This window comes from Megalobrama amblycephala, linkage group LG16 (genome assembly GCF_018812025.1).
Source record: "Megalobrama amblycephala isolate DHTTF-2021 linkage group LG16, ASM1881202v1, whole genome shotgun sequence".
Taxonomy (NCBI): Eukaryota; Metazoa; Chordata; class Actinopteri; order Cypriniformes; family Xenocyprididae; genus Megalobrama; species Megalobrama amblycephala.
The window spans coordinates 14,399,962-14,421,041 of record NC_063059.1 but is presented as its reverse complement, the minus strand read 5'-3'; the positions used below and the strand labels follow the sequence as shown (position 1 = coordinate 14,421,041).

Sequence of the window (21,080 nt, the reverse complement as noted above, 5' to 3'; positions counted from 1 at the left end):
ATGTACTTATTGGGTTCATATTGAATTGCAAAACACTTTTGCTGCTATTGAGGTGGGATACGGGTAAGGTTAGGGAAAGCTTTGGTGGTATGGGTTGGTTTAAGGGTAAGGGTAAGGGTTAGGTGTAAGGGATGGGTCAACAGTGTAATTATAAATGTAATTACAGAAATTAATTACAGATGTAATTACATGCAGGTGTTTTTAAAATATAAGTACAATATAAAAACATGTATGTACACAATAAATGCATTGTATCAAATGATTAATTTAAATGTAAGTACATAGTAGTTAAGGCCACTTAATATAAAGTGGGACCGCAAAGTTTAATATTGTCAATTAACATAATTATAATTCATATAATATAATTGTAATAAATAATTAGAAGCAAAAGATGAGCAATTTTGTCTCTAAAATGTTTTCACTATAAACTGATTTAATTTGGAGCGAGAGATACAGGGGGAGTGGCTTTATTGCATTAGATACAGGTCACTTTACTGCTGATTGGTCGAGTTTTGGTCTGTGATCTCTAACCCAGTATAAAACCTGCTTCAGAGCAGGTTAGCCGTGTAGCGTATGAAACCCGCTAAAAACCACCTTCATGAGCCTAAAAAAGAGTTTGAGTTTGCTCAAACTAATCTTTCTGGGTAGAAACTGAAACCAGTTTTGAAACCACTGTTCTTTCTTTTGATATATTGCATGTTGAGATAGTCATAAAACAAAATATTCTGGGGGCTGTGAATTTTTCTTTGTGAAAAACGCTAGCGGAGGCTGGCAACTTAAAAAAAAAAAAAAAAAAAACGCTGGTGGGGAAAGACTTTGTTTTAATTTATTCATTCATTATTTCATATGGATTATTTTGCAATAAGCTTTTTAGGTTAGCAACAGTAGGCTAGACCTTTTTCCAGATGTTGTTAATAAAACCATTTTAATGTTACATTTTAATAAGTATTACAGGAAATTAAAGGGTTAGTTCACCCAAAAATGAAAATTTCTGTAATTAATTACTTGCCTTCATGTCATTCTACACCCGTAAGTCCTTTGACCATCTTCAGAACACAAATTAAGATATTTTTGATGAAATCAACACTTTTGAGGTCCAGAAAGTTACTAGAGACATTGTTAACCCTTAAATGCATGATTGTTTCACCAATCATTCTTACATATTCGGGTCTTTATCGACCCGGATCTATATCTAACACGGAAGGATCTCTACCTGTCGCGATAATATAAAACTCCTCTGATATTAGAGTAACAATTACAGAAGAATAAAATAAATCGTATTTTGTTACCTTTTGGAGCTTGAAAGGGTTCAGTTTGAGCAGATGTTTTATGCCATCATCACTTTCCCCGTCAGAGCTCATTTACCAGTTCATTCAGCAAATAATGGGCTAGTTTTATGTTTGAGGTCACGAATATGAGCCCATTCGCGATCTCAAACGTATTCTCAAAACTATATAATTTTCAGCATCTTCAAAATCAATATTTAGATCGCTAACAGCTTCACCAGATCCATCCAGTAACAGTTACAGTCATATTTGATTGCGTTCAGTACTTGCTTTGCAGTAAATCGCTGAGCCATTTCATGTTTTTCTTATTATTTCGTTTTCTGTCTAAATGAGTCGTCACTTCAGCATTGTGTTTCAGACATTGCCACCTTGTGGAATAAAGGTGAATTGCACTTATTCCGTCATCTAAGATTCAATTATTGTTGCACAAAAAAAATATACGTACACTCATACACACCTCGGGTCGTTAGCGACCCTATACAATTTTTACAAAAAAATGAATACAAAAATAGGCATTCTTTTATAATTTTATGATTTTTTTCTTGCTATATTCTTTATAATGAATTGATTGAGGAATACCAAGAAGGTTGATGTCTAACTTTAAAAAATGAACGAGAAGGAGGGTAGTGAATGACGTCCCGGGTCACTAAAGACCAGAGGTATGCATTTAAGGGTTAAGACAGTTAGCGTGACTACAGAGGTTCAACGACGCATGCGTCTGATGCTGACGCAGGAGCTGGCCAATGAATCAGCGCTCTGACGTAGAACACAGAACGTAAACAACGTAGGAGAATGACACAGAAGAGAAGATATTGTTGAATAAAATCATTATTTTTGTTTTGTTTTTTTTGCACAAAAAGTATTCTCGTCGCTTCATAAAATTAAGGTTGAACCACTGCAGTCACGTCGACTTTTTTAACGATGTCTTTAGTACCTTTCTGGACCTTGAAAGTGTTGATTATATTGCTGTCTATGAACGAGTCATATACCTCTCGGATTTCATCAAAAATATCTTAATTTGTGTTCCGAAGATAAATGAAGGTCTTACGAGTGTGAAACGACATAACAGTTTTCATTTTTGGGTGAACTAACCCTTTAATTTAATAGTAATGTACTATGCTATTTTACACCTATACATATCTCTTTATTTTGATCCACATTTAGACTGTCCCATACAAATCTGTCATCAATGGTGGACTTTACCCTGGAAAAAACATTGTCATCAACGGAGTGGTCAATCATAATGCTCACAGGTTAGACATCTGATGACACAGACAGTTATTTTAATAATTTTATTATTGTAAGATATTATAAGTCCTCTGATCTGCTTCTTCCTGCTTCAGAATAACGTTTAACCTGCGCTACAGAAGTGGGATCGCATTTCACTACAATCCTCGTTTCGATGAGAATGTGGTTGTGCGCAACACCAATCAGATGGAGAAGTGGGGATCAGAGGAACGGTCTGGAGGCTTGCCGTTTCAAAGAGGACAACCGTTTCAGGTGGGCAAACTTACATCCTTGAGTATCTTGTTATATTATTGCTGTTACTGTTAAGAGCTTTCATTGTGACTTGAAACTAATTTTACTCATGAGTTTTGTATGTGTGTTGCAGGTCACCATCTCTTGTAATCCCCACCATTACAACGTGTTTGTCAATGGCAAACAAGTACACACTTACAAACATCGCTACACAAACCTGAACGACATTGATATTTTGGAGGTTTGCGGAGATGTGCAGCTGACTTTAGTGCAGGCCTAACAGGGATCTGTGCCATTTAATCGCTTTTAAAAGAAAGTCAAGAGAAAGCATTGCTAAATGTTTAAGAGGAGTATTGCAGCTGACTAAACATGAACAGCACTGTGACTTTGCTATTTTGAATGAATATATATATATTTTTTACTTCCTGTACTATTTCTTCTGTATTATGCATGCTGCATGTTATGTAGGCTATATAGTAGGCCTATAGAGTAGTTGCCTATTTCTATAGAAACTTTAATCTCTCTTACTACATGTAATGAACTGAAATAATAAACTATAAACCACACATAAACAGCAGATTATATATGAGTATACTTTATATATCCATCAAAAATACATCCTAACCTTTTTTATATTTATTCAAAATAGTGTTTTTACTGTTTCTCCATTAACAAGCTATAATCAGCAGTGCTTCATCTTTCAAAAGTAGGCTAAACTTCTTTTTTTTGTGATTTATTACTTAAATTGTCCAGGCATACTCACCCTGGCTCTTTATAAAGATGTAGGACCTATGTAGTTTGCTTTGATTTATATGTGGCTAATGTGCGGCCAAAATTGAATTGTGGGGCCACATTTTGTAATGTCAAAATTCTTAAAAATGAAGTTAATGAAGTTTTGAATCAAACTGATCAAATAGGATGTAGTAAATACAAATATGCTTCCTGTCTCTGTTAACATTATATCTACATTAAACTCAATGTGGCAGTAGAGATCCATCAGATGATCACTTTGGTCTTTTACTGTGAACTTTAATATCAACCACTATTTTCATGATTAAAAACAAAGTTGTTTTTCAAATGTTTTCTTGTCGCCTCCATTAGTCTATATTTTGTTTATATATTTATTTATTTATTTACAGATGTAAAAAATGTAAAATAGGCTACAGTAACATTTTATATTCATTTGTACAAGTGTAGAACTACTAATAGTTCTTTTTCTCAGTTAATTTGCTAATTGGGTCAAAATCACTATAAAGTGCCTTTGAGACTTCACAATTTCCAAAATAAAAAATTGTGATTTTCCATTTAACTTCATATTTGTTGCATTAAGGAGACCTTAGGCTGTTAGAAATGCATGTCGGTCAAGCTCCAGCACTTTTTGTAAATTAACTGTAAGCAGACAATGCACAAGCAAACCATAAAATATGTCCACCCTGTCATGGACAAAACCAAAGTAATTTAAATATATTTTTGCATAGTGATTATAAAATGTAGATTTTCAGTAAGATACTTTGGTCCCTTTCTCAACAATAAATTTTAGTTAATCAGAAAAGTCTTTAGATAATAATGAAACTGCTGAAAAATATTTGTTTCCCTATAAAATATGCAATACTTGCAATTTCTTTTCTAAATAACATCTAACAACAAAGATATCTGGTAAAACTTTCAAACAATATTAACTGGCCCTGTTTTCTTTATAAAGAAATCACACAAAAGGTTTTGATAAGTTGTTAAAATAATTTGCTAATTTTCATAAAAGATGAAAATGACAGGGTGGACAAAAAAAAATGACAGGATGGACAACAAGATGACAGGGTGGACAAAGACTTTAATGGGTGAATAAAACGGGAATATCAGAGAAACAACAGGAACAAGAAGAAACCCTTAAGCATTATATGATATTCTAAGTATTAAACTAAAACTGCTCACTTGATTTGTTTAAAACCGTGACTTCATTCATAACGAATCACTGCTTTGTGTTTCTCAGAGATGCACAACAGTTCTGCTGTGGCTTTGTTTGGAACTATTTTTGTTGGCAAAATAGAAGAAAAACAGACAATATTGACAATATTGTGTTTATTAACTTGTTTATTTTACCGTTGTATAAAATAATTATCACATTATCAAATCGAGCAGATATTCAGGAAAACAGCACTTTTTCTTGTGTGATTGCTTAACTATATTATATGATATAAATATAAGACAAAAACCCATTCGGGGCTTTTTTATCTTCATATCCTGAATTTAGGCACATTCTAACTACATTCTAACAGGCTTCATCACACAGAGAGTTGTTTGGGTGCACTAAATGCGTTAATTTCGACGTATTATTTTTTCCATAATTAATCACACCAAATTAATATGTTAAATCGACAGCCCTAGTGAAAACATTATCAGAATGTGGACATGTGGAAATTTTTGGCAAAATTTTGCATTTAATGGACACATGGTGTACCTTCAGTTAGCAAAGTGATTCATTGTTGAAGCTGACAGTGTACTGTTTAAAATATATATTTTGAATTTCTGAAAAGTTTTTATATTAATTAATATTTCACTATGACAGGGTGGACATGTTAAGCTTGACAACATCCAACTACAAACACAATATGATGAAAATTAGGAAATTAAAGTGTAGATACTCAGTGTACCCACAGCAGATGTTTTAATCTCCACTGAAGAAAGACCAAATGGGGGTGATGATGTCATTGACTACATCAGTTAGTTTATTAAAGGGGAGTTTACCCCAAAATGACAGGGTGGACAGCAGTGTCAGGGACACGTGTAAAATGCTTAATATTATTATAAAAATAGAATATAAATGATAAAAAAATTCTTGTTTTATCAAATAACTTGAGGACAATAAGAACATTCAAAAAGTTTTTGAATTTTATATCATTTACTCAGTTTTTACACTCCCTGAAGTTAGCTGAGCAGTGTCTGGGACATGCCAAAACCGCATACATCCAATCAAAGAAAATGGTATAAAATGAGAAAAACGCATTTCAAGAGACTTATCATTGTACTTGTATGTGTGTAAATGTTTGGCCATTTATAATAAAACCTCAAAATTTCATTATTTTGCATTATATTCATGATGACTGAGCAATTCAGATGAGGACACCAAAAGGCACTTTATAGTGATAACGACCCAATTATGAGTATGAAAAATCTACACATTGAATAATAAATAATAGTCTGGTAGTTTCTGTTTTGTGATACAATGAAGGGTTTTGCAATCGGTCACTTAATGACAAATGTCAAGAGGCCATTATTGTAACGCGAGAGCACATCCATGTAATGCAGTGGTTTTCAACCTTTTTCAAACTGCCGTTGCGTCAGCTACACTTTTTCTGTAAGTTAGGGAAGGCGTAGGACGTAGCGTCAGACATTGTAAACATTCGGGGCTTAACCGAAATCTATATTTGTCCAATGACATTTTAATTTACTGACATGAAAGGAGCGTTTTTTGTAGTATTCTTGGTTAAAGTTCATAAAATGTACATTATATACCATCATCTAGGGGGGTCCGGGGGCATGCCCCCCCCCCCCCCCCGGTAAGAAATTTTTGTGTATTTTAAGGTTAAATGCATCAGTCTGGTGCACTTTGGAAGCTCAAAACTGAGAGCTTCAACCCATGTACAGAGTGCAAATGGAACAAAGAAACAGCATTGACTTGTACCTGGTCATGAAAGAGGGCTCAAACATCTTTTTAGTTGTGATATAGAGTCTCAGTCTACATTGTATTTTCGGATGCACACTTCTCTTTAAAACACGCAGCACAGAAACCTCAAACCTGAAAGATTCAGGGCTTTTGGAAAAACATTTGGGGTTCCAGCCCCCTTAGCCCACCCTAGCGCCGCCCCTGGATATAATGTTCAAATTATTCATTGTTAACGAAATTACTGAGGAAATGTTCGCTGACAGCTATCTCAGCATGCAGAAAATATGTTCGGCTGATGCAGATGTGATCCTCATTGTGATATTTTTTTTTAGGCTACTTGCTTGAAGATTCGGTGTACACTTGTTTTCGACGTGTTTTCTGATTAATGTTCGTTACTTCCCAGTTCGCATGTTTTTGGATTTTAAGTCCATTTTTGTGAGATTAAATATCATTATAAGCATAATATTCACTTTTTTTTCTGTGATTAAAGTGGCCGATCCTTATTCAATAGATAAGACGTTTTTAATGTTTATGTAGGCTTATTCATTTTTATTGTTGGCTGCACATTTTTGGGGGGGCACAAGGAAATTCTGGGGGGGCAATGCCCCCCTAGCCCCCCCCTAGACCCGGCCCTGGCCTACACTGTTATTTCGTCAGTCAGTCATGAAAGTCAGGTGGTTAAAAGCTTCTGTCAACTTTAAATCCAGGAAAGAAGACCATTTTAGGGACAGGGCAAGGACAGTTTTAAGTTCTGATTCTGAATCTGAGCGAGCGCGAGAGTGATGGAAATCCGAGTTGAGATTTGTGCTCGCTCAACACTGGACGCGCTCTCGACTTTTGCCATTAAAATAACGTCATTGAAACGGCCTTAAATAAACTATATATATAAGGATAGTTTCTGATAGCAATAGCAATCAATTTTTTTTTCTTGTTAAAATCCATGGAGAATATCTCGTAATTTTCCGTGGGTGCTCGACCATTTCCGTGGGTGCTCCAGCCCTCCACCCACGGGATCGGCGCCTATGCCTTGCATCACCAGTGCAGACCACCATCAGAAGCTGAAAGCACGCCTGGCCTCGGCGATTTACCTGACTGAATTTGGTGAGTGATGGCAGGGCTCTACAATAAGGACTGCCCGATGGCCCGGGGCCAGTGTGAACGACGCTCGGGACAGTAGACGCACCGGTCACTTGCCCGATCGGGCCAGTGCTGTAGGGTGTGCGTTATATATCGTCTGTAATATCGTAATTGTTGATTTAACGATCTGAAATTATCGAGTATGTCCCTCACTTTACAAAAACATAGTCTACTAGACATATAGTCTATTAAAGTGTACGCTTTCACTGCGTGATTTAGTCTATTAAAATGCCCCCAAAATTCAAGATAAGGGGCAAAATGCCCCTGTATATATTTAATATATAATTTAATATAGTTAATCAATATTACACAAAGAGCGCCGTTTTTCTCCAAATATTAGCATGATTACAAATGTGATATTGATTTTATTCAGCATACAGTTTTAATGAACAAGAACTTAATATCAAGTGACTTACATTTTAGACACCAAATCGTCTGTTTCGCCAACGAAAATAGTTCCAAAGTCAGATTGTTGTGCGTCTTTGAGCAACACTTCCTGAATGAATCAGACGCTTGAATGAATCAGTTGAATCTCAATGATTCGCTTATTAACAGTGATTCTCTGCCACCTACTGGCGGGTTTAATTTCACAGTTAAAGTGTCTTCATTTTTTTTTTAAATTTCAAATAACAGTATTTAACGTTTTATCTTTTGAACATTAAAAACATTTTTATGCATCTGTAACTGCTCTTGATTAACTTTAATAAAGTTATCTATTCTATAGTTAAACATCAGATTACAATTTCTGTACCTGAAAATCTTCTGTTTAAACCTACATGAAAAACTTGAAAAGCACCATTTATTTAATTTATGTTTGTTCTGTTGTATTTATTTGTGCTATTACCGTAATTTGATTATTTGTTACTATTTTACTACTTACTGTTTATTTGTCTAACAATATTTAAAATATTTAATTTAGCTTTTGGTGTCATAACCTTATTTACTGAAGTTAAATGTATCAAAAACAATGAAAACAATAACTATGCTTATTTTATAGGCCCATTTTCTTGTCTTTTACTTTTATTAATTTTTTTGTTGTGGGGCCCGGAAAATTTCGGCAGGGCAAGTAAAAATTGGGCCAGCAGAAAAAATCCTTAGCGTTGAGCCCTGGATGGTTTCAATAATTTTAATATTTTCTGGTATATCTAAGTTAAGTTACCCAGGAGCTCTGTTGACATAGACTTAGCTAACATTACCTACAGCTTCATGAATTGAGTCATTGAACAGCAGGAGAGAACGCAACGTTAGCTAGCTAAAGCTCTGGTGGAAAATTATTAGCTAACGCTACCGTTTTTGAGGAGGTAGATTTTGAGGTGAGGGGACTGACAAGGCAGAAGGTAAAGTGGTCCACCGTTCTATCAATAAGTAGACCTGCCAACCTGTACGCAATTTGCGTAGCGGATACGCATTTTGACTTCAAAGTACGCTGGTACGATTTGTCACTCTACGCAAAAACCTGGTGACGCCTCTGTGCACGCGCAGTCCTCAAATCAAGCAACAGCAAAAGAAGAAGAGTTCGACCAATCATAGCGCTAAGGTTCTTCCCCCAAATATACTGTAAATGTTAGACCCAGTGACAGGCTGGCATGAAATGGCTTGCATAATACTTAGTAAGGAGGCCATAATAATTTTTGACTCATGGCTGAAGTCAAATTTCTCCAGCTCTCCCCAGGTTGGCAAAAAAAGCATTTCAAAATGCATCAGATTGATGCTTTAAAATATGGAATATTTAAAAAATTTTTACGGGGGAGCATGCCCCCGGACCCCCCTAGAGGGGTAATATCCTTCTCACCTTTTTCACCCCTGACCCGTTTTCATGCCTGTACTATATAAGTAGGCATATTTGGACGCACTATAAGTAGACGCACGTTTGAATCTCGCGAGAATTAGTACGTCACCCAGGTAATTTTCGCCTACTCTTTTTTGACTTATTCGCTCGCCTACTGCTTTTCCCCTACTATGTAGTAGAGAAGTAGGCGGTTTCAGACGCAGCCAGAATTATATTGAAGAACGAGGGAGTTAAAAACAAAGGAAGTCTTGTTTCACTTTGGATGTGCTTCAAAAACGTCTCCTCTGAACACACACAAGTGGGGAGGTTTTTATGTGACAGCCGAATGATACGTTTTCTTATAGTTCTATTGTAGTTTTTATTTTTCATAACAATATTTGCAGAATGTTGAAAGAGAGGTTTTAGTTTGACAACAATGACTGAAATTAGTGCAATGCAGCTCTAGGTTTAATGAAATGTACAAAATGAAGATCACAATGTATTGAGTTTGCTGCCAGAATGAATTGTAAGGATCAGATAAAAGTTATAATGGAAAAATGGTGGAGAAACAGAGCTGTCTCCTCTGAACTACTCCAAACTCTTGGAAATGTAAGATCTGGACAATTTTCAGTTTGTGGTACTGAGATATACAGTATGAATAATCCAGATAATCTAACACGTAAGGGATGAAATCAATCTTACTGATTTCGATTATTGATGTAACGTTGCAGCTTATCGGTTACAGACATGTTCCTGGGATTTAGATGTTAAGAGAACATTAGGGGAACATTCTTATAATTGTCATGTGCAAACTCTTCAAGGCTTTATTTTGCAAATGCTCTGCGAACCAAAACTAAGAAGATTCCTGAAATCCAATAAACAAAATATTGTTTACTGAGATGACAATTTGTAGTCCTTTTCAGAACAACTGAGACGGCTCTTTTAAGAGTTTTTATATAGACTCAATCTTATTTTCATGGCTCTCGGGTCTATTGTTATATTTAAGGTTCCATAATTTGTCTTTGGACTAAATGTTATCTCCTCTGGTTTGCATTTTAGCTGTTTGGCAGATAATGTTTTCATGTAATTTCTAGGTAGGTCTAATTATCTATACAGAAACACAAATATTCTGTATCCTTTAGATATCCAACAATGTCCTGTTTGTGGCTGTCATGCTCTAGTCATATTAACAGTCATGTTCTTCATTATCACTGTTGAGCCAACGGCACTCAAATTTAATTTATTACCTGCAGGCTACTTGATCGTCTCTGTACTAGTGTTATCTGACTTTATCCTGGTTTGCATTTTAGCAGACAATATTCCAGGTAGGTCTATCTATCCAGAAATGTATGTATAATCTAGGTATAATTTATGGGCTGGTTTAATATCACAGGTATATTTAAGCTACTCAACATGCTTCATCATCCTTGGTGCTTCAGCCTTGGTCTTAAATACACAACCGAAGATTCGCTTTGAGACGGAATCAGAATGACAGATCCTCAAAAACAGGTTTTTTACAAAGTAAGTGACACTTTTAATATAAAATTATTCATGTGTACACACACACACACACACACACACACACACTAAATGACATAGGGATTACTTTGAAAAACTTTTTACTCAGAAATTGCTATTTTAGAAATTGAGATAGGAAGCAATGTTTAGGGTCATCTTGTCAAATTAATCACTTTTAATAATCTGCCAAATATTTATAATTATCTTAAATCTTCAAAACAAAACTGCATAAATTGTCTTATTGTATGCACATCTCCAACAGGAAACCCCATTCACTGTTCCACTCCCGGAGGGCTTACAGGCAGGGAAGAGTTTTATCGTGATTGGAAAGATTTCGCAAAAAACCGACAGGTGAGTCATCTTTTATGTTAATCTTAAAACATTAAGATTAACATAAGATTTGTCCTTCATCATATTTACAGGAATATTGTAGGGGCATGACTTGTTTTGTATACAGTTTTCATTCTGTGTTGTGCAGAGGTCGGGTGAACCTTCAGTGTGGTTCTGTATCCAGTGATGATATTGCTCTGCACTTTAACCCACGCTATGATGATGGCGCTGCATATGTGGTGTTAAACACTTTTCTAAATGGTAACTGGGGCTCAGAACGCAGGGGTGACTTTTTCTTACTCAAAGGCGAAACATTCATCCTCCAGATCCTTGTCACCGACCAGATTTACAAGGTATACTACATGTTGTATTCACCACTTGATCATGGTAGCCAGTTCTTTTCAATTGCTTTGGCTTTTGGGAGAACATCACAAAACACTATTGCATGTCTTCAAAATGTGGTAGCTTATCCAAAACATTAATTTCATGCTTCAAAACTTAGCTACTGTTTTGAGAAAAAAACTCATTCAGTGATTAAGAATCTGTAAATGAAAGTCTTTTGCCAAAAGTTAACTTTATAGTCATAAATGGCAGGCAAGAGAATCCTTATCTAGTCCACCACCTTTCTATATTTTTGCTTATTCTACAATGGTTCACCATAGGTACTTGTTAATGGGAAACACTTCATGGACTACAGGCACCGTATTCCTATCGCTAGGGTGAACACTATCTCAGTGAATGAAATGGTGGGTCTGGATTTCTTTGCTTGCAACCAGAAGACTGAGGTGAGAACAAAAATATACTACCACTATGAAGCATATTCCACTATACTGGCCTGTCTTTTTATTGTTGACCCCTTATTTTTCTATATTATTTATAAAATCCTTTACCCTTTTATAATTTGTCTTGCCATCAGGTGGTCCCGTACAGTACCCGAGATCACTGGTGGACTGCAGCCTGGCCAAAACCATTGTCGTTTATGGACGTACTAACGCTGACTATAAAAGGTTACATAACATCCTTTGTGTCGAGAACACACTTATTACATAAACATACATTTTACATTACTCTTCTGTTCCATTCTTTTTTTTTAGCATAGTGTTGAAACTCAATGAAAATGAATTCCAGTACGAATCCAATTTTGGTAATAATTTGGCTGTCCGTACAAAGAATCAAGAAAATAAGGATGGTGTGCCTTTAAAACGAGATGAACTCTTTCAGGTAGGCATACTCACATTCTTATATGTTTTCTATTCAAATGGACAGTGTATAATAGCAATAGATTTTTGCATTGACTCATGTTTGATATAAATCTGAAGTGTCTCTCAAGAAGAAAAGGTTCTATATAACCTTAGAGGGTTCTGTCAGGTGTTTCATGTAACCTTTTAGGGATTTCCATCATGGGATCATTAGGCTTCCATATATGGATTTAGTTTTAATTAAAGGTACACAATGTAACTTTTGGCCCTCTAACAGTTAAAAAAAAAAAAAAAAAAAAAAAAACTTGCATTCAGTGGAAGAACGTTGTTTTGGTTGAGTGTGACTGTGCGGATGAATATGATTATCCTACTGCTCATTAAACATACAGTATTAGGCTTAAGCGATGTATAACCAGTTTAAATAGAAAGTATCTCAAGCTGATTAGCTGAATAGTTTTACCTATTAACAGACACAATATTTGAAAATAAATTCCAGCACAGTACTACAACAACCATAATAAAATGACCCTTCCCAAAAGATAATGCTTATGAACTCTGTTAGCGAGCTGCATATGGCAATTTATCTATTTATATTTAATACCTTACTCACCCGATGAGATATGAAAAACACCACCTCCACTTTGCTTTTACAACATTCCAAATCCACAGTTTTCGCCATCTCTGAAAAACGAAGGCAAAACCGATGTTGATTCTTATTTTATGACGAGCTCTGTGGCGTTCTCTTTCTGCCAGCAGATCTACTCTCCTCTGTTCTGTGTTTTTAAACAGGAGATACATGTGTGACCATGCTCTCACTTCTGCTTCTCTTCTCTGCTTTCTTTTTTCTGCCCCCTCAATCAACCAAACCACACCTTTTATTGTTACCATATTTAATTTTTCATTTGTCCAAATTGAAATAACTATATGAAATTGTGTAGATTTCCATTTAGTGTTATTTAATATGATTATTAATTAAATATTTGTTTTAGCATTTGCGGTAACACTTAACAATAAGGTTCATTAATTCAGTGTTTCTCAACTCCAGTCCTCGGGACCCACTGCTCTGCACATTTTGTATGTCTCTCTTATATGACACACTCAATTCAGTTCATGCAGACTCTCCTAATGAGCTGATGATCTAAATCAGGTGTGTTAAATAAGGGATACATACAAAATGTGCAGAGCAGTGGGTCCCGAGGACTGGAGTTGAGAACCACTGCATTAATTAACCACATCAGTTAACATGAACTAATAATGAATTGCTCTTATAGAGCATTTATTAATCTTTGTTAATGTTAATTTCAACATTTACTAATACATTATTAAAATCTTGTTAACATTAGTTAATGCACTAAAATGAACAATGAACAACTGTATTTTTATTAACTAATGTTAACGAAGATTAGTAAATACTGTAACAAATGTATTGCTCATGATTAGTTCATGTTAGTTAATACATTAACTAATGTTTAACTAATGAACCTTATTGTAAAGTGTTACCGCTATTGCTATAGAGTATAAACACAACATCTTACTGTGAGTTTTGTGTGTTACAGGTCACCATCTCCTGGGATAACATGAATTTCACTGTGAATGTGAATGACCAGAAACCACTTACTTGCAGCCATGGCATTGCTAGACTGCAGGACATTAATCGCTTTGAAGTCACTGGAGACTTACAACTGTTTTTTGTGAAGGATCCAAGTACAAAGGAAGTGCAGATTTAAAACTTCCCCTAATGAGTTATCATATCATATGCTTAAAAATATACACATACTTTCTAACTATACCAATCTAATACTCTGCTGAATATATATCTACATAAATCAAGGTGAAAGATCAATGTGACCTTTAATTATTGTGAAATTTACGAGTGCTATAAGTGATATTTACAGATGTAGATGTCTGAACTTTCAGACTGATTTCACTGAAATAGGTGTCCTATAAAATCACAGCTATGTTTGGAATAACATGCTGCTATACTTCTCATATTATTAATGCAGTACATGAGTATACAGTATACAAACAAACAAACAAACAAAAACAGTCAAAAAATGTAAAAGGTACTTTACGAACATTTCCTTTAACCTTGAAACACAACAATGCATAATTCAAAATGCAGGTAAAACACTGAAAAATCTATACAGAAAATTCCTTTATATTAACATTGGGCCTTATTTTCACTTATACTTCACTACTTTACAGATATACTGTATGCACATTTTCTGCATGTATGCAGACAGACCTACTGGCTATCTTGGCTGTCATGTTGTGTAATGATTATATTCACTTCTGCAATTAAATAAATAATTAAAATAATCTCATAAAAGTTCTTGGTGTGATTTCTTTAAAAGCAAGTGAACAATATGATAATTCACTTCATATCTTTCAACTTTATCTAACTTTAACCCTCATATTCTCCTCATATCCCCCCACTTATTGTCTTTTCATGGAGTCCGTTCAGACCCCACATTTACAGAACGATTGAAAAAAAAAAACTATACTTTTTTTTTTAATACAAATTATTTATATATATATATATATATATATATATATATATATATATATATACAGTGCGTACGGAAAGTATTCAGACCACCTTAAATTTTTCACTCTTTGTTATATTGCAGCCATTTGCTAAAATCATTTAAGTTCATTTTTACACACAGCACCCCATATTGACAGAAAAACACAGAATTGTTGACATTTTTGCAGATTTATTAAAAAAGAAAAACTGAAATATCACATGGTCCTAAGTATTCAGACCCTTTGCTCGGTATTTAGTAGAAGCACCCTTTTGCACCCGCCATTCCTCCTTGCAGATCCTCTCCAGTTCTGTCAGGTTGGATGGTAAACGTTGGTGGACAGCCATTTTTAGGTCTCTCCAGAGATGCTCAATTGGGTTTAAGTCAGGGCTCTGGCTGGGCCATTCAAGAACAGTCACGGAGTTGTTGTGAAGCCACTCCTTCATTATTTTAGCTGTGTGCTTAGGGTCATTGTCTTGTTGGATGGTAAACCTTCGGCCCAGTCTGAGGTCCTGAGCACTCTGGAGAAGGTTTTCGTCCAGGATATCCCTGTACTTGGCCACATTCATCTTTCCCTCGATTGCAACCAGTTGTCCTGTCCCTGCAGCTGAAAAACACCCCCACAGCATGATGCTGCCACCACCATGCTTCACTGTTGGGACTGTATTGGACAGGTGATGAGCAGTGCCTGGTTTTCTCCACACATACCGCTTAGAATTAAGGCCAAAAAGTTCTATCTTGGTCTCATCAGACCAGAGAATCTTATTTCTCACCATCTTGGAGTCCTTCAGGTGTTTTTTTAGCAAACTCCATGCAGGCTTTCATGTGTCTTGCACTGAGGAGAGGCTTCCGTCGGGCCACTCTGCCATAAAGCCCCGACTGGTGGAGGGCCGCAGTGATGGTTGACTTTCTACAACTTTCTCCCATCTCCCGACTGCATCTCTGGAGCTCAGCCACAGTGATCTTTGGGTTCTTCTTTACCTCTCTCACCAAGGCTCTTCTCCCCCGATAGCTCAGTTTGGCCGGAAGGCCAGCTCTAGGAAGGGGTTTTAGCAAATGGCTGCAATATAACAAAGAGTGAAAAATTTAAGGGGGTCTGAATTTCCGTACCCACTGTGTGTATATATATATATATATATATATATATATATATATATATATATATATTTCTCAAATATACATTTATGCCGTGTTTTGGGGGATATATGGTACGTTTTACTATTTATTTTATTTTCTATTTATTACTCAACTACACCATTAGCGTGCCTATGAAATAGGCCTATGACATTTTTCTGAAAAAAAAAAAATATATACTTTAATGATGATCTAAATAAAATGCAAGTTGTTTCTGGATATTGATCTAGGTGTTGCATGAAGAATTCTGCCATCTGTTGGTTAGAATTTTTTTTTATAAATATATAAATACATTTTTAGAACTAAAGTGCTTTGAGAATATATATCCAGCAGAGGGCCATAGAGGTCCATTCATTTTTCTGGATGTGGCCAACTAATTATATGGCAAGTTTTTTTTTTTTTTTTTTTTTTTTTGTATGTGTTTTGTGAAAATATATATTTAAACACATAATACATTAAAATAAGTAATTTTGTGAAAGTTTAGAATTTGCTGTCTTGGGCATGTGTCTTTGCAATAATGCAACATAAAAAAAAAAAAAACCTTTAGAATAATAAATTATTTAAAAAATATGTAAATACAACCAATAGCAATAAGCAGAAATGAACAGAATTTGTGTGTTTTGTGTGTGTTACATCTCAAGCCTTCATATCTGCATTTTTTTCTGCATTTGTGACTGATTTTGTTTGACATTCTATATAAAGTTATTGTTTTTCAAATATGTTTTGTTGTCATTTAGTCTATATTTTGTTTATATATTTATTTATAGGCCTATTTTAGGCCTAAGTTAACTATCACAACAGATCTGAAAAATGTAAAATAGGCTACAGTAACATTTTATGCAACATATTCATTTGTACAAGCATTTTTTTCCTCACTTAATTTGCTAATTGAGATGTTTTTATGATTATGCAAAATCTACACATCATATAGTAAATAGTAAATAGTCTAGTATATTTTGTTTTGTGATGCGATCAAGGGTTTTGCAATCGGGTCACTGAAACCACATTCTGAGGTAGCCTAATTTTTCAACGTAATGGTCTTGACAAAATCCAAAGTCATCAAAGGTCTTTTTAGTTTTTTCTTCAAATACAGAATATGCAAAGCAGCAGCAAGTTTTTTTTTATTTCTATTATTTATTTAGCAAATATTCCCAGAACATTGTGGGGAGGATTTTATGTGACAACCTAAGTTTTCTAATAGTTCTATTGTAGTTTTTATTTTTCATAACAATGTTTGCAGAATGGCCAGAATATACAGTGGCATGAAAAAGTATGTGAACCCCTTGCAGAATCTGTGAAAATTAGAATTATTTTAATAAAATAAGAGGGATAATAAAAAATGCATGTTATTTTTTGTTTAGTACTGTCCTGAGTAAGATATTTTACATAAAAGATGTTTGCATTTAGTTCACAAGACAAAACAATAGCTGAATTTATTAAAATAACCCCATTCATAAGTATGTGAACCATTGATTCTCAATACTGTGTGTGGTTATCTGATGATCCACGACTGTTCTGTCTCTTGTTTGTCCTGAGCATCCTCCAGCTCCTGCAGATTCATCAGTTTTCAAGCATTTTTGCATATTTTAACCCTTTCCAGCAGTGACTATAGGACTTTGAGATCTGTGTTTTCATACTGAGGACAACTGAGGGACTCAAACACATCTATTAAAAAAGGTTCAAACATTCACTGATGCTCCAGAAGGAAACACGATGCATTAAGAGTCGGGGTGTGAAAACTTTTGAATAGGATGAAGATGTCACAATTTTTCTTATTTTGTTTAAATATCATTGTTTTTCATTTAGTACTGCCCTTCGGAACCAACAGAAGATACTTGCATGTTTCCCGGCAGAAAAATTAAGTACAATTTACCTTGATATTTGAATTCAAAAGTTTACACCCCTCGGCTCTTAATGCATCGTGTTTCCTTCTGGAGCATCAGTGAATGTTTGAACCTTTTTTAATAGTTGAGTTTGAGTCCCTCAATTGTCCTCAGTGTGAAAAGATGGATCTCAAAATCATACAGCCACAGCTGGAAAGGGTTCAAATATGCAAAAATGCTTGAAAACTGATGAATCTGCAGGACCTGGAGGAATTTTCTGAAGAACAGAGCTCAGTTTAACTGCTCAGGACAAACAAGACTCATGAACAACCATCACAAAACAAAAAAACAGTCGTGGATCATCAGGTAACCACACACAGTATTGAGAATCAATGGTATGAATGGGTATATTTTAATAAATTCAGCTATTGTTTTGTCTTGTGAACTAAATGCAAACATCTTTTATGTAAAATATCTTACTCAGGACAGTACTAAACAAAAAATAACATGCATTTTTTTATTATCCCTCTTATTTTATTAAAATAATTCTCATTTTCACAGATTCTGCAAGGGGGTCACATACTTTTTCATGCCACTGTAGATGTTCTGGGTGATTGCTAAAGTGTTGTTAGGTGGTTGCTAGGAGATTCTGGGTGGTTGCTAGGCTCTTGCTATGCAGTTGCTGGGCTTTTGCTAGAGTATGTAGCTGATAGGGTCTTCTGGGTGAACACACAGACATTACCACCTCTGTTAAGAACAGAAACTCAAAAATTGTTAGTAAAAAACAAGTTTTTGTTGCTCTTTAACTTGCACTAAAACATGTGTTTCATACCATCAAAGTAGACTGTGTAATAATAATAAAACTGCTCATCTCCTTTAGTGATACAAGCTCAGATTCATTTAGAATCTTGATGTTTTTCAGAGGCGTAAATTTCATCTGACAGTTGCGGGGGACAATAAACATAAAATTTCTCAAGAGCAATTTTGGAAGGGAAAACAAATAATATAGCCAAAATTGTACTTATAAAGGATATATGAAGAAAACCTTACTACTATTATTAGTTTAGCATGGAGACTGTGCCATTATGCTCAATGTTTCTCTTTGGTTCAATGAAAAAACTGACAAAATAGACCAAAATATTCTTCAAAACCATTTATTTATTGGAATATTTTTGAAGTTGTTTATAACCAAGTCACCAAAATACGATGAATACACATTGAGCAAAACCCAACACACAACAGTAAATCTATTAGCCTTATTACAGTTCACATTTTTATCACAATGTTAGTTGTTGTTGGTGAGGGTCACCATTTCTGGACTACATTTCCCATAATACCTCCATGATCTCACCTGCACTATTTCAGCCATCACCCGCACCTGTTACTCATCACCCTCGCCAACAGGACCTCGTCAAAAGCATACACTCGTCTCCTCAGATTGTCCAGTCTTGTTAAGACTTTGTTGGACTATTGCTTATCTCCAGCATCTGTTCCCCTTTGTGTCTACCTTCCATTCCTCTGTGTTCTCCATTATTACCAGTCAGCGAGGTGTGTGCTCCTGCCATCCGTCTGTCCAGACATCCATGATCTCCAATATCTGTCAGGAAAAGACATTTCATTATCATCCATCTCAAGTCATCTCACTGTCTACTCAACGGTTTCCTGCTTTAACGCTCATTGCTGCAAAATAAAGAACCTGTTACTGCATTTCTCTGTCTCTGAGTTTGTATTCCATTACAATATTGACATATTCTCTTTTGTGGTCTGTGCTGTGCGTAAATAACATATTTCCCTTCATCTCAGTGGCATGAGATTTTGTAACTTTTGTTACATTGTCTGTAAAAAAAAAAAAAAAAAAATCATGTTTTTCGGACCCCACAATGAAATGTGAAAGATGATAATTTAAGAGTTTTTTTATTATTAATTTTCTCCTTATTGATTTCATGTTAGCCTACTGTTTCGTCGGATGGCAATAATACCTTTATCCATGATGAAAGTGGAGCGGGCGGTCGGTGAATCAGCTCACCAAACAATTTCGAAAATGAATCTCAGACATATTCGGATGGGATTAGATTTCTCACAGGACTTCTGAGTTAGCCGAGAAGCAGTATTTTTCCGATTCGCGAACAAATGGAAAATACAATTCGTAGGCTACCTACGTGAACTTGGCTCCGCTGTTTGGTTTTGGACTCCCAAAGAACCGGTTCATAAGAGTCATTTGTTAATGAAGCTGACTACACTGGGCGCGCTGCGTGCAACCATCATGCAGTTTATTGAAAGACATGTTTTCTTGTTATTGTTTTGCGTTACGCTGTCTTTTTAGGTCATCACATTGAAGCGCCGCTGCTGAAAAGCAGTACTTGAAACACTGCTTACATTTATATTTTATTCTGTGATAAATTTGGGTGGCAAAGCTTTTTCTTAGGGTGGCAGTTGCTGCCCCTGCTAGACGAAATCCAAACAGTGTTCAGAGGAGAGGATTTTGAAGCGCATCGTACCAAGTTGAAACAGGACTTCCTTTGTTTTTTTTTTAACTCCCTCACTCTTCAATATAATACTCTTTTGCAAACTCTATGCTGTGACACTATAACAAAGATTAACAGACTAAAATGACAGGGGACCTTGTTTAAAATCAACCCACTCGTTTTAGTTGTTCAAATACAGATTATGCAAAGCAGCAAAAAGGGACTTTCCAAAACATTGTGGGGAGTTTTTATGTGGCAACCTGATGATAATTTTTATAATAGGAAACAAAAGATCTGGACAATTTTCAGTTTATCTGCTCTTACCCTGGTTTGCATTTTAGCTGTTTGGCAGACAAAGTTTTCATGTAATTTCAAGGTAGGTCTAACTATCTATACAGAAACACAAATATCCACTGTATCCTTTAAATATCCACCAATGTCCTGTTTGGGGCTGTCTTGGTCATATTATAAGTCATGTTCTTCATTATCACTGTTAATCCAACACCACTCAAATGTAATTTATTACCTGCCTTTAAGAGCAAGTGAACAATATGATAATTCACTTTGTATCTATTTTTCTTTAAATCTCTATGGTGTTTTGTCATTTATAAATGATGCAGGCAAAAATACTGCCCAAAAAATTAAATCTATGTGCTTTTTTCAGGCAGTGAAGTTGGATCTGAATTTGTAACTCAGATTATATTCGCAAACTATTTATTTCAATAAACCAAAAGTTAAAAAAATAAAACTTTAGG

At 35.2% G+C, this 21,080-nt stretch overlaps 2 protein-coding genes across 3 annotated transcripts in view; both read left to right on the top strand.

The window, feature by feature from the left end:
- The window catches only part of LOC125248238, a 41,654-nt gene that overhangs the window by 11,794 nt on the left and 8,780 nt on the right, over window positions 1–21,080 (top strand). The window contains exons 9-15 of the mRNA XM_048159966.1: window positions 2,451–2,539; window positions 2,630–2,786; window positions 2,899–3,042; window positions 11,112–11,200; window positions 11,328–11,532; window positions 11,842–11,964; window positions 13,935–14,082. Of these exons, the coding sequence (XP_048015923.1) occupies window positions 2,451–2,539; window positions 2,630–2,786; window positions 2,899–3,042; window positions 11,112–11,200; window positions 11,328–11,532; window positions 11,842–11,964; window positions 13,935–14,082 (955 nt within the window). The remainder of the gene's footprint in view (window positions 1–2,450; window positions 2,540–2,629; window positions 2,787–2,898; window positions 3,043–11,111; window positions 11,201–11,327; window positions 11,533–11,841; window positions 11,965–13,934; window positions 14,083–21,080) is intronic.
- On the top strand, window positions 7,068–14,710 carry LOC125249162 (galectin-9B-like). 2 transcript variants are annotated; one of them, XM_048161388.1, is made up of 8 exons: window positions 7,068–7,527; window positions 10,725–10,852; window positions 11,112–11,200; window positions 11,328–11,532; window positions 11,842–11,964; window positions 12,096–12,186; window positions 12,274–12,400; window positions 13,935–14,710. In XM_048161388.1, the coding sequence occupies exons 2-7, from the start codon at window positions 10,820–10,822 to the stop codon at window positions 12,276–12,278; spliced, it is 546 nt and encodes a 181-aa protein (XP_048017345.1). In that variant the 5' UTR covers window positions 7,068–7,527; window positions 10,725–10,819; the 3' UTR covers window positions 12,279–12,400; window positions 13,935–14,710. The 2 variants fall into 2 exon arrangements, with proteins under 2 accessions (XP_048017345.1, XP_048017346.1); XM_048161389.1 differs by lacking the exon at window positions 7,068–7,527 and having other exon boundaries at window positions 9,665–10,852.

Coding starts and splice junctions, on each gene's coding strand:
- LOC125249162 (XM_048161388.1), top strand. CDS start 10,820: ATGACAGATCCTCAAAAACAGGTTTTTTACAAA. Junction 10,853..11,111: donor AAAAACAGGTTTTTTACAAA/GTAAGTGACACT, acceptor CATCTCCAACAG/GAAACCCCATTCACTGTTCC. Junction 11,533..11,841: donor TCACCGACCAGATTTACAAG/GTATACTACATG, acceptor GGTTCACCATAG/GTACTTGTTAATGGGAAACA.